This window comes from Columba livia, chromosome 2 (genome assembly GCF_036013475.1).
Source record: "Columba livia isolate bColLiv1 breed racing homer chromosome 2, bColLiv1.pat.W.v2, whole genome shotgun sequence".
Taxonomy (NCBI): domain Eukaryota; kingdom Metazoa; phylum Chordata; class Aves; order Columbiformes; family Columbidae; genus Columba; species Columba livia.
The window spans coordinates 29,598,362-29,611,973 of NC_088603.1; the positions used below are offsets into that span (position 1 = coordinate 29,598,362).

At 35.8% G+C, this 13,612-nt stretch overlaps 1 protein-coding gene across 4 annotated transcripts in view; it reads right to left on the reverse strand.

Moving 5' to 3' along the window:
* THSD7A (thrombospondin type 1 domain containing 7A) overlaps positions 1 to 13,612 on the reverse strand; it is a 282,459-nt gene that overhangs the window by 66,029 nt on the left and 202,818 nt on the right. For all 4 annotated transcript variants that reach the window (XM_065051176.1, XM_065051177.1, XM_065051174.1 and 1 more), the window contains 2 exons: positions 8,275 to 8,466; positions 650 to 884 (listed from right to left, as the gene is read on the reverse strand). In XM_065051176.1, coding sequence (XP_064907248.1) covers positions 650 to 884; positions 8,275 to 8,466 — 427 coding nt within the window. The remainder of the gene's footprint in view (positions 1 to 649; positions 885 to 8,274; positions 8,467 to 13,612) is intronic.

Below are 13,612 nucleotides of genomic sequence, written 5' to 3' on the forward strand. Positions count from 1 at the left end.
CTTCAAATCTGTCTTCAGTGGGATATATATACAAACTGCAAATCTGCATGAAGATTTATCAAATGTACTTTACTAGCAGGTAATCTGTATTTAAAACGGGACATACATTAAACTGCAAAATGAAATCACTGGGCCAAAGAGATGTCTTAGAAAAATATGTATATGGGGAAAAAAAGCTCACAAAGGTTGTCAAACTAATGTTCAAACTAACGCCCTGTCAGAGCTGTAATATACTTGACCTCTTCAGTCTGCTTCTGAGAAGATGGACTTATATGGGCTGTACTGTATTTAGACTCAAACCAGTGTTTTCACAGGGAACTGCACAATCCATATAGTGCACTGCCTGCTTGGACATACCACCAGGACCTTGGAAATGGTGCTGCACTGCACCCCACACAAATGCCTCAAGACTTTTATCTCAACTCAACCTGATGACGTAAATATCACCCATAAAAACCCAATAGCAAGAAAGGTACTTTATCGTCCTTCTGTAGCTTCAGTTTTGTATTTTTAAAAGATTAATTGTTCTCTCATAAGAACACAAAGATGGGGGTCTTTTTGTCTTTGCATGCAGTCATCGGTGATATAAATACAGAGCATTAAGATCCAAAGATAACTACAGCGTGAAGATATTTTTGATGATCTTTACTTTTTTGGGCCCACTTGTCCCACGTTGACTCTCACACAGATGACCTTTCTTGTCTGCATCCCCACAGAACAGGTGGCCTCCCCATTCCAGCTGGCAGAGGAGTTGAAAGCAGAGACAGACGTATCCTCTATGCACTGTCCCCATGGGCCAGTCTGCCAATGATACACAGTGCAAGAGTGTTCGTTACAGCTGCGCGTTTCCTGTAGGGCACTACTATTTGGGCACTGCATTCCTCCTGGAACAATAAAACAGGGCAAAAGTTCATGCAGCTGAAGGAAATAGAGTTTTCTATTAAAAAACAAACAAACAAAAAACAAGCAAACAATAACCACTGTGCAATGTTATTAGCCATATATTATCACTTGGATTAGAGAAATGTTCCTTTTTCCTCCTCCTCATATGCCCAATATGGACTTTGAAAAACTTCAGTCAACAAACTACATAAAACAGAATGTACTTAGACAGTAAATGTAAATATGTAATTTGTAAGAATGCCAAAATAACCATAACTGCTATAACACACTATGTGTTTGCAGTAATCTACAGCCTTTTTATTTTGGGGTTCTCTAAAAGAGACTGCATAAGGAGGTCACATAAGGAGGTATGAAGGCTCTAGGCAGGAGAAATGGTTAAATACTCTAGTTATGCATCTGAAGAGATCACCCTTTTGTCTAATTCACAAAGCAATTAAAAAGATTTTTGGAGCTATTGTCCTAGTTCCCAGTGGCTATTTATTAATTTTATGTAATTACTAAAGAGGGTGGCACAGCTGGCAATTTAAAGTCCACATTGAGATTGTGAAGTCTTTTGCAGGTAAAGATTGAAATATGTTCGTGTGTCAATAATTGTGACGAAAAGCTCAGATAACGCTATCTTTGTTGTGTCTGGTTTCAGATGGTATGCTCAATTTCTTATATTGAAGTACTTCAAAGCTAATCTAGCCTCCAAGGCCTCCATGAGTAATGAAGAACTTTTTCCTACCAGGCTTGATCAGAGGCTACTAGATGTCTGGCCCTGTGAGTAGACAGCATCTCTGCTAGATATCTGGTGTTACTAGACATACAGAATTTAGTTTTAAGAATTAATTTAAACATTCATGGCCTACACAGGAACAATAGGACTCCTATCTCCAGATGAAAGAACACCAGCGGAAATGTAAATAACATTTTCTTCTTCCCTAAAAGACAAGAACAGTGAGAAAGAGAAGAAGAAGAAAGAGAAGAAGAAGAAAGAGAAGAAGAAGAAGAAAGAGAAGAAGAAGAAGAAGAAGAAAGAGAAGAAGAAGAAGAAAGAGAAGAAGAAGAAGAAAGAGAAGAAGAAAGAGAAGAAGAAGAGAGAACAAGAACTGAAAGAGGAGCTTTTTATCAGTTATCACAGAGGAGCTATACTTCTCACTGAAAAGACGAAATGTATGCTCACACTAAGTACATATCAGAGAACATATGAGCCTTTCTATCCCATTACTGAGCTTAGGTTGACCTCCCAGCCTAAAGACAGTTAAAAGGGAAGGGATTTTAAAAAGTCATTGCTGAGAGAAATTAAACATGTAATCAAAGACACAATGGCTACTTCAAGTATTCCAACACTAATAAGTCAAATATCACAAGTGGTAAGAATACTTTGTAACCCAAGTTGCTTTTGTGGAATGTCTAGATCTGCAGCAAATGTGAGGAAAGGGTCATTCTAGTGAAAACAAAGGACAAAACCTAAATTCTCAAATTGTTTCCATAGAAATAATTTTAACTTCAGACTTTGGGCTAAAAATGTTGATGCAACCAAGAAAGAGTAAACATCATATTAAATGAGATGTTATGCCAAAGATGAGCTACTCTTAAATTTTACAAAGAGGGATTAGAAAAACCTGAAAATGTGTGAATGTATTGAAGCAATGACTGAAAGGGAATTTGTTCTGGATCAGAATGGATGCAAATCAAGTCTATTAGATTTGCTTTAAATGTAAGTCAATATGCATAGCACCAAGTCCAAACATGTTAAAGGCATTTTCTTTAAAAAAAAAAACAAAAACAAAAACATAAAAATATCAAATAGTAAAACAAAATTATGGTTATGAAAGATGTTTCAGAAAGTTATTTAATCAGCTTCCTTCAGGAAATAAATAAAAAAATCTTCCAACTAATAGCAGCAGATGTGAATATAAGCAATGAAATTAGGAAAGAGAGTGCATTTTGAAAATGAAAAAAATATCAAGGATAGTAAAGTCACAAATTATTTCACATGGGAGAGAAAATTGATCCACCTGAGAAGGAGTTTAGACATGTTCCTCCAGTACAAAGGTTAAAAAAATGAGAACTTAGAAGAGATAAGGAAGGTTAATAAATTATTTCTATCTGATGTTAGCTCTAGAAGAAAAACAAGAGAAATATTTAAGCAAATTCATAAATTAAAGGGGGGAGTGACAGAAGAAAGGTTTCCCCAGGAATGGATGCCATAACCACCAGTTCCTAAGGCATTTGAGAATAAAGTGACAATTTAGATTCAGTTTTGACAGCTATGCAAGAATGTATATTCAGGGGAAAAAATGAAAGTGACATTGACTTTTAAAAGAAAAACATTGGGGCATGAATGTCTGCAGCTCAGTGGGAATACACTTCTGTTCAGATGAAACCAGTAGTTTAAAAAATTATGTAGAGAATGAACAAAATGTGAAAATTATATTACTGAAATATAAAACAACTATCACTAGTACTAAATCTTTCTAGTAATTAAAAATATACTATTTATTTATAAATCACTGTGTGCCATTCTCTCCAGGAAAACAGCATATCCTTGTGCTCCATCAAATTAAAATAGGTAGAAAAAAAGCAGAAGAGGTTGGAAAACTGGCAGATAGAGATGCCCTTTCTAACATCTGCATAGGGGTAACAAGATCAGGGCTGCTCAACTTCAAGAGCACTTCACCAAATGAAGGCAGTTTTGACGGGAATATAAAAATTAATGAGCATCACAGAAAAAAAAAAAAAGGACATACAGTACTAAATACATTTTATATAATATATGATTAGATAACTATAACTGCTTCGCAGTACTAAAAGTATTCATTTCAAGGTACAAAGAACAGCTGGAGCTGAAGCATTTCTTTTTGGTTTTGGATACTTAAGCAAAGCACATTTGGAAATAAAAGGCTATCTTTACAGAGGTACTTGCATATTACACATAAAATAACAGAGATATGAAGGTAGTTCAGAATTGTCGTATGCTTAGATTGATTTTCTGACTGATTTGGAGCTGGTAATGGGTAAGACATCTTGCTCTAGGATATTCAAGGATTGGATTTTAGAAGTATTTTTTTTGTTTACACTGTTTTGATAACTTCAGATTTCAAAATGCTTTACAGTTTTTAAAGCATTCAGGGTCATTTTAATTAATCATGTTGATATCACTCATTTTCCAAATGCATGGGATTTCATATATGCATTTCAAAATAATCTTTGTATTGACTCGTGGATTTTGTGTGTGTGGTGAGTTTTTTCTGTTTCTGTTTGGTTTTTTTTGTTTGTTTTTAAAAGCTTTATTTCTCCAAAAGCAGTATCAGCCATTTACTATTTATAAAACTTGGAATGCATCCACCGTACCAGTATTATTCTGAATGATATTGATTTGGTGCTATAAATCAATGCCAGTGTATAATCAATACAGAATCAATCTACATATCTACTATTTACTGAAATTTAAGAATCATTTAGTACTTTTAAGTCTCAGGTGGTGGACTATGTAGTCAGTGCATATTACTAATTATAGAATATTTATTGTACACAGGAAATTTTAAAAATAAAAGAACTATTAAACAGAAAATAAAACAAAAATAGAAAACCCCTAAACTCAAGAGAAGAAGGCTGAGCTGTATAAAGTGCCTTCACTAAACTTATGCAGAACAACAATATGATGTATCAGGTAACATCATTATGTCCTTTGCTGTCATTTTAAATTTTGAGACAATGAGTTTCTTGAGTTTCTTACTGTACCATGAAGATGCATGTGACAGTGACACAAATGAGCTACCACTATAGGCAGGCTTACAGACAGGCAAATTTATAAATCATTTTGCCTTTCAAACCTTCAAGCTGAGGACAATGATCTCAGAAAATATATTAAAAATGGTTATTGTGACACCAGTTTCCATATGGAGTCACCTCACAAACCATAGAAAGTCTTTATCTTGAGGAAAGGGACTTTTCTCTCTCTTCACTGAATGGCAATAAATCAGCCCATCCCAGATGTGCACAACCACACTGCTTGAGGCTCTACAGCACACGGTTTGACCATGTGGAAGAGGTGTTGTTCTGAATCAGGACATGCCAATGAGAGGGCCTATGGCTGAGGTCAGCTCCTGCCTTGAGGAGAAGTCAGTGTGGTGCTGGAAGGGCAGTCATATCCCAGAGCTCATTAGAAAACTTCGTCACTACTGTAATTTATGTATGGCTTCAATTTTTCCTGTGAAGCTACTGTTGTCACAAAGGAATTATTATAATAATACTGAATTATTCCTCTTCTAAGTCATCCCAGAAAATCAATTATACTGTGGCTGTTTCCTGGCAGCCAGTTATGCTAACTTGATGGCTTCTTCAAACCATTTCAGCAGTATAGATAGCTGGGAAGTAAGAAGAAAAATAAGGTCTTAAGTGTGAAATTACATAGCTCTATCACGGGCAGTCATCTGCCGACATTAACATATAAAATGACAGAATATAGAATCTTTATTTCAATGAGGAGAGAAACAGAACAATCATCATGAGACAATACCTTGATAAGAAGCCATCCAAGATCCAGATAAAATAACCTATTTCATATGTATTTGTAAACCCTCAAAAATTTCAATGGAGTGTTCACTTTTAAATACTGCAATGAACAAAAATTAAGCGCTTCAGATATTTTGAGGGATTGCAATATTCCTGGTGTAAGCAATGCCTGCAGCACTTTGATCTTGCCAGTCTTGTAGACTGAATCCTTCATGATTAGCAGGAAGATGCATGTGATCAAGGACTCACAGTGAGAAAGCTGGACTCCTTAGGTCATCTTGGAAGCCAAGTTTAACCTTGTTCATAGACTGACAACAGATTTGCACATTCATTCAACAGTTAATGTCCAATCCTGATATAATAGGAATTGTATATATATATATGTGCAATATATTTGTCCTATTGTGTTCTGAATAAAATAATCTCAAATATCATGGCTATATTATACAGGAATTACTAAATGGGAAGGTTCAAAGATCCAAAGGGAACACCTGTGGAACCATTCACCTGAACAGAACTGAGAGCTATTTTCAGAACTCAGTTTTAATGTGCAAATGAGAATTACTGGTCTTACATTTATGAGACCTTGGGTTTTGTAGCTATACATGATGTTTACAGAGCTTTCATCAACAGTAATTTGCATTTTTATAGGCTCTGAATAGAACAGAGAACTGCATGTTTCCCAAAAAAAAGGTTCACATGGAGCTTCCTTTTTATACCAGCAGAATACAGACTTTCAGATATATTAATATATTCTGTGCCCCCAGAACATAAAATGACCACTCAGCATCAACCACACAATCAGTGTTTTATGTTTTGGGAACACTCCTGTTCTCTCTCATGCAACTGTGGAGGTGAAAAGTATTCAGCTATTTATCATGCAGCAAATGACTAAAAGGCACAAGAGATGTATGAGGAGAAATATGACAATAGCTCTAATTTGAGTGAAGCATAAAAAATAAAAACAACACTGATACTTTTTAAATATAACACAAGCAAAGGTGAATAGCACCTTCCAGATAGAGCTGTAATGACATACAAGGTGTATCAAAAAGATGGACCCAGTTTCAAAGCTAATGGTGGCACAAAACCAGAGGCTTTGATGTATCCCCACAAGAAGAAGTCACCGGGTGTAATGTCTGGGGTGTCTGGGGGCCAAGAGTGTAATGCCAAGTCTTGGCGTCCCGTGCGACCTATCCAGCGTTGAGACAGTGTGTCATATAGATGTCCACCTTTTTGAAACACTCTGTGCTAAGCCCTGAAAGCTTATTTTATTTATTTATATATATTTATTCTCCGGAGTTTGTACAAGATTGCAAAGGAGCACAGTGTTGAAGATATCTGACCAAGATGTGAGTGAATTGCTATAAGCTATGTAGACATACCAGCTTGTATCCTTAAAAAAAAAGCACAAAATAACCTTGTCTTGGAATAGTGGTGAGGAGGCCATGGTTTGAGCGAAGTTGAAGCACTACATCTTCTAGGTAATGAGTAGTTTAGGGATCTCTTCACCATTGCCTGTGTAGTTTGAGACCTGTCGGTTTGTGATCACTGAGTGCTGGTTCTGATCATTGCACAACAGACATAAATAAAATTCATACACCTAAAATCCAGCCTATGCTTAGCTGCTTTGCCGCATCTGCAGCCTTGTAAATTATCCTTAAATGTAAGTTCCAAACTCAGAATAAAATAGATACTTTCTAAAAAGAAGCATAAGAAAGTAGAATAATTTTCTAGATAAATTTAGGTTTTCACTTGTGTGGTATGCTTGCCAGGATGTTAAACTTCTGTCTCCAGTAAAATTGCATAAGCATATGGAAAATATATTATCTTGCCCTACACGGAAAAGCAAGAAGCACATGATTGTATGTTTATTTGAATTATCATCTAAAAACCTGGTTCTGTCTTTGCCTCAAAAAGAGTCCATTTGACATGCTATAAAAAAGGGACAACATAAACCCAATTCTGTTTCTAGTTTTACAAGCATTTCTACTTTGTTACACAGATCCATCTAAGTAATTTATTATTTGCATCACCTACTAAAATGAGTATAGTTCTGATTGCCTCTTACACTTGTAGTAAAACTCCCTTCCAGGGAAAAGGTTGAATGTTCCTGGTCTGCTACATATATATTTTTTTATAATTATCTGAATCACATCAAATACGCGGTATACTTTTAGCAATGAAAATAATTGTGTTTGCAAACAAAGAAGTTTCACTTTTCAGTTAAATTTCATCTTAATTCTGAAGTAATAAAATGCTTAACAGCTTGAAAGAAGAATTAAAACATGCATGTATCCTTTTAAATTGAAGGCATTTAACTTTACTGTCAGTAGTACATTTGCTCTATTACCCCCAAAAATACTTAAGAACAAACCAAACCATTTATAGGAAGCATGGAAAATCATGAAAGGATATGAAACTATATCTAAAACCTTTCCTTCTTCTCCTTTATATTGCAGCTGTCTTCTCTATGCATTTGCTGCAGATGCTGCACAGGACCATTTGCATGAATGGAAACCACTAACATGAGTGAGGATTTGCAGGGGTAAAACCAAAGTCTTACTATGAGTAAAAATGGTAATGGGGTAAAATCAGTCACTAAGCTAAAAAGCTAAAAGAGTCATTTGTTAGCATTTGAACGGTCATCTTTCTGAAATAAGTAAAATCAAATAAAATCTCCTCTTCCAAACAGTTTTAGGTACCATGAGTAAATATAGAATAAACGTTTAAATATTTTTTCTATATTTAAAAAAACACAGGTCCATCTAATAATTTGTTTCTGCTGATCAAGAAATTACTTTGACACTGCAAAGACAGTTGAGAATTCACAATCCAACAAGAGTCTGCAAGCATATGTGATCTTACCTTCACCTGCATATGCCAGAATGGAGCGGGCGCGCATCTGCTTCCCTTCTGTGGTTTTGCCGGAGCAGGTGTGTGAGCAGGAGGACCACGCGGACCACATGCTGAGCACACAGTCCTTTGGGCACGGAGCTTCACAGACAACTGGGATTGGGTAGATTGCATCTCTACACAGCTGTCTGTCAACCTCTTCTCCTGGGAAAGAAAAAGCCAGTAGCAGTCTATCATTTGTTAAATTAACTTAAAATGAGCAATCTAGTCCAGATGGGCACGCAAATAGATTAGATTCTGTTCTTCTATATAAACAAGGTAAATAGATTTTTTATTAAAATGACTGGTCTGCTCTGCTTTTGTTCTAGAAAAACATGCTTAAGCCTAGTTTATTTCATATTCGGCTAAAGTGAATGGCAGCCTGGGGGGTCTTTAGGCTTTCATTTTGTTATTACATATTTGATTCTACAGAAAATCCTAATGTGAATAGCCGAGCATATAATACGCCTACGGAAAACTGGAAGCACATGTACATTAATCACCTAGGCTTCATTCATGTTTGTGGGAGAAGGGGAGAAGTAGCCTAACTTCCAGCTCAGTCAGTTTTATAACCCACAATTCATCCTTTAAACTGCAGATATACATCAAAATATGAAGAGAGTTGCAGTAAGAGTTTCCTGTTTGGTTACAAAGATCTTAATTTGCTAGCAAAGCCACTAACACATCAGTCTTTATGTCATGAAAGTATATTAAGATCTATGCATTTGTACTCTGTCACATTCATTATAATAAAAAAATCCAGGTTGGTATAATTTTTTAGTGAAATAATAGCTAATGTTTAAATAGCAGGGCTGCTTTTGTTTTCAGTAAGGAAATTGGGGGAGCGCTGTGTGTGAGATCTGTCTGAACCACATCCTAATCACAAAGTGGTTACTTTTGTAAGGTGAGATATGATTTCCTGATCAAATCCATTAATATCCATTCAATGAGGAATGAATTAATGACCACATATTCAGGCATCAATAAGTCTCACTAACAGTGACAAAAGCCTTATGATATAACTTCACTTTAAAGCAAATGAGGGAAAAAATGAACTAAGGAGGGAGACATTTGGATTCACTGTTTGATATAGCCTTGTTATCATATAAACCAATTACAGAAATTGCTTCCACAAAAATCACCAGGAATTGCGCAGTAGCACAGTATGTAATGCCAATTACAAGTAACTGTGAAAAGCTGCATTTAAAATCACACTGAACTTCTGAGGCCCTGATACTCACGAGCAATTAAGGCATGGACAGAGTCAGTCATTTGTAAACATGAAACTTTTTGGGTTTTTTTTTAAAGTTTTCTGAAAAGCGGAAGAGTTTAAAAGCAGCTGAATGCCTTTTGTGTTATGTGATCCTTGCTGTCCTAGTGCAAAAAAACTTCTGTTGAAACATCGTTGAAGCATATGATATCTCAATGGGACTGAAGAGGAATGTATTGCATTGCACTTGCTATGTTCCATCATGTCAACCCTTTTGTTTTAATAGCTAATGTCAACAAAATAGTCTCATCAAGATTTGCAATGAACATAAGTCTTTGATACAAAATATTTTTTAGAAATAATCATTAAATACTCTAAAATTTTATGATAAAGACATCAGCCAGTATTAATAACCACCACTCAGATTCTGAAAAGTTAATTCAGTGAGCACTGTGAATGCTGTAAATGAAACCAAAGATCTATAAACACTGCTTTACCCGTGCCTCAAATTAGGCTTTTATTGCTTATTAGAAAAATAACAAAATGCATCAAACACTAATCTAAACAGAAACTACATTTTTGTCATTCAAGGTTTGCAGACGCTTGAAACCTCTCAAAAAAGAATCTCTGATAAACTGAGTACATGCAAATGCAAGGTTCTTTAGTGCTAGTGACATATCATGAGTCCCAGAATTACTAATGACCAAATTCTTTATAAAAAGCAGAAAAGATGAGTGCCATCCATGCAATATTGTATCCCTTTAACTACCGTTGAATATTTTATTCATACAGAATCCTTAGGTACTACAGAAATGCAAACATCTGTCTTCCTTGGCTCTGCAAACCAGAGGAAATCCTGCAGCTCACGCTTTTAAAATAACCTAGAGTAGTCATAATAATCTGAATTATAATGAACTTTGACATCAAGTCAGTCTCAGAAGCTGAATTTTCCCATGCTAAAAATACTAATCTAAGACCTGCCAAAGCCTTCATAGATCTCCCCCATCAAGTTCCACTTCCCTCAGCGGACTCAATGTCTGTATCAATTGCTCCTTCTCTTGTATCACAGGTCATCACATCCTGGCAACAATGCAGGAGGGATTCCTACCTGATGCATCAGAATGGCACATGTTCAGGTTGATAAGACCGCAAACTTATTTTCCAAAGAAGGGGGGGGGGGGGGGAAGCAAAAGCTAGGATGAGCCTTACTCTCAAATTGTTCCATCACCAGGTGAGACTCCATGAGGTAAACTGTTGGGACACTTTCACACCTTGCAAAAAATACTACTATTACAACACTGTATGTCACAGTATAAACAAACAATACTATATGGAGCTTATTTATCACCTGCCAATTAAGGTAGCATTAACTTGAAACTCAAGCTAAATGTGGGGTCACGATGAGAAATTGTGTTACATGTGTTTCAGTCTGAGTTTCTATTTCAAACAAACAAACTAAAAGCCTTCACTCCCCTCAAAATCAAAGCCCTCTTTTATCCTTTGCTTTTATGGGGAGAATATTGTCAAATGTATAGCTGCCATATTATCATTTAGTTCTTGTCAACTGCCCAGTTCTTATCTGATGAATTCAACAGCACAGATATGCAGTTGGAAGGAATCTTTCGTAATGGGTACTTCTTATCTTTAGGGAGATATTTTATTTAGACTAAATTGTTTCTGACATTTCACTAATGATTTTATGAACAACTTGACCTTTTTAGTCTTCCTCTTTAAAGTGCATAGTGTAGTCCAGGAACCACTCAACTATACACTGGGAACAATGCCAATGTAAAGACTAAAGTTACTTAGAAAAAGTCCCATTTGAAAAAAATTTTGTGTAGTCTAATTTTTTTTTTTAACTTTATAGGTATATGTAAATATAATATACGCATATGTTGTGTAAGAGTCAAAGACAGATCTCCAAAACCATGAGTCCAAAGTCTCTGCCATGAATTATTTATGCTCTAAGCAACAGAGTGACAAAAGTAAATACGAGAAAGATGAAAACAGAGTACGGCATTTGCACCGGGAAAACTCTTCACCATTTATTAGTTGATTTCCTCATTAAAATCTGGAATCTAGTAATAATCTATATCCAGAAACAGTACCTATGTAGTTGAATGATATTTCTATCCTATGCAACAGATGCGCATTTTCGGCTAAATTATCCAAATTCCACTAAAGGGCATGACTGCATGTAGAAATGGCAGGAGGCAAAAGAGGCTTTCTTTTTCAAGGATTTAAAATGTCAAAAACTGTTTAAACCTTTGTTGAGATTATCACAGACTTGTAAAGACTGCCAAGGAGATAGTATTTTGAATCCACATCTTTTCCTTGAACGGATATGCTGGATCCAGATAGACAATCAGCAAAGTGAGTTAAAAACATCCTTGGTGGCCACCTTCCCGGTATGGAGACCTTCTACTATGTGTACACACATCAGAGCTGCAAGTGAACCACTAAACTATTTAATTGTTATAAAACAAACAAAGAAATCCCAAACAAAGCAAACAAAAAAACCCCAAACCACCTACTGAATTGGCAATTTTTTACAGATTAAAGAGAGGTAGCTTTCGAATAGCATGCAGGAGGAACTCACTAACTGTTCTTAAGAGGCAGACTATATTCATATCACCATTCTTGTTTCATTACATTCACAAAGCAGATATGGTATCTGTGAAAATTTGGTCTAGATGCTAACCGTTCGGCTAGACCACAGAAGACTTGTATTCTGTGTTTGATGTAGTTGAATCATGTCACTCCTTAGTGTTTTTGTTTACTCATCTGTAAAATGTGTCTGATATTTAAGTTTCTTGTAAAATACTTTAAGATACTTCCAATGGGAAGCATTCCCAGAGCTGGTATCACAAGAGAGACATGGCAAGGAAAGCTTCTTGCTTACTGTGCATCTCTTAATATGATACATGCTTCAGTGCACAGAAAAAAATTGCTGTCAAAATCTGACCTGTTATAAATGGTAAGGCAAGTGCTTAACAGAGGGCAAAATTTTTTAAAGCCTTAAAATGAACAATAAAATTACTGCAAGATTCAATGAGGCATAGAAAACAACTGAGGAAAAAAAAAAAAGCAACACAAAATAAATATGCTGCTGGGGTCCCGCACAGTAAGACAAAGAACTTGGTCTCAGTCATATACCTGGAAACCAGCTATAAAAAGGCTGAAGTATAACCTGTATAATGTCAATAAAACCACAATAAAAGGGATCAAATTGAGAGAGTGTTTAAAACATTAATGTTGAACATTTTTTTAAAATGCCTGTGTTATCAGTAAACTACAGGAATATCAGAGAGTGATAGATCATGCAGTTACATTTTAAAGTTCATAAAAGAATTCATTACAGCAACTGAGCCTAGATGTTAAAACTGCAGACTTCAGACTCGGTACTGCTTAGTTGAATGTGGTCAAATTTACTAGTGTATCTGTAACTCTATAAAAAAAAAAAAAGAAAAGGTTCAGTTTTGCCAATATCTCCTTTCTGTGGCTCCTGGTAGCCAGATATGATAGTCTGCTTTTAAGCACAACAGACCACAGGAAACTAAAGCGTACTGTTGAAATGTTTTTAAATGTGCACATTTAAAATTATTATGTAAAAATACAAAAGGATGGAAAAGACTGACAGCTCAAAGCACTGCTTGATCAGGATGTACTAGTTATACAGACCAGGGTATATACTGTGTTGTGTGTATGTGACTATCAGTTTTCTTGACTGTTGTTTTTCTTGGCTTTTCATTGCTTTCTTGGCTGATGCCTCTCTTAACAGTTTCAATGTCTTGACAGTAAAGCGGAAAAGGAGGCACCCAATGTGTCATCTATCGGAAAACAGGTAGGCACCTGGAATACTTTGTAAGGCACCCCAAAGCTCAATTTTTCAAATGCTCGGTGTTTGCAGGTAAAGAAGGTCTGTTATTATTCAATTGCCTTCACTAATGCCTCTAACTGTGAAGGCTACAGGCAAAAAATGTATTTAGTTCACACTGTGGTAAAATCTGTGAGCTGTGCTGGTTGCCATTTACGCTTTCTTTCTTTCTTTCTTTCTTTCTTCCTTTCCTCCTTCCTTTCTTTCCCTCCCTCCCTCCCTAA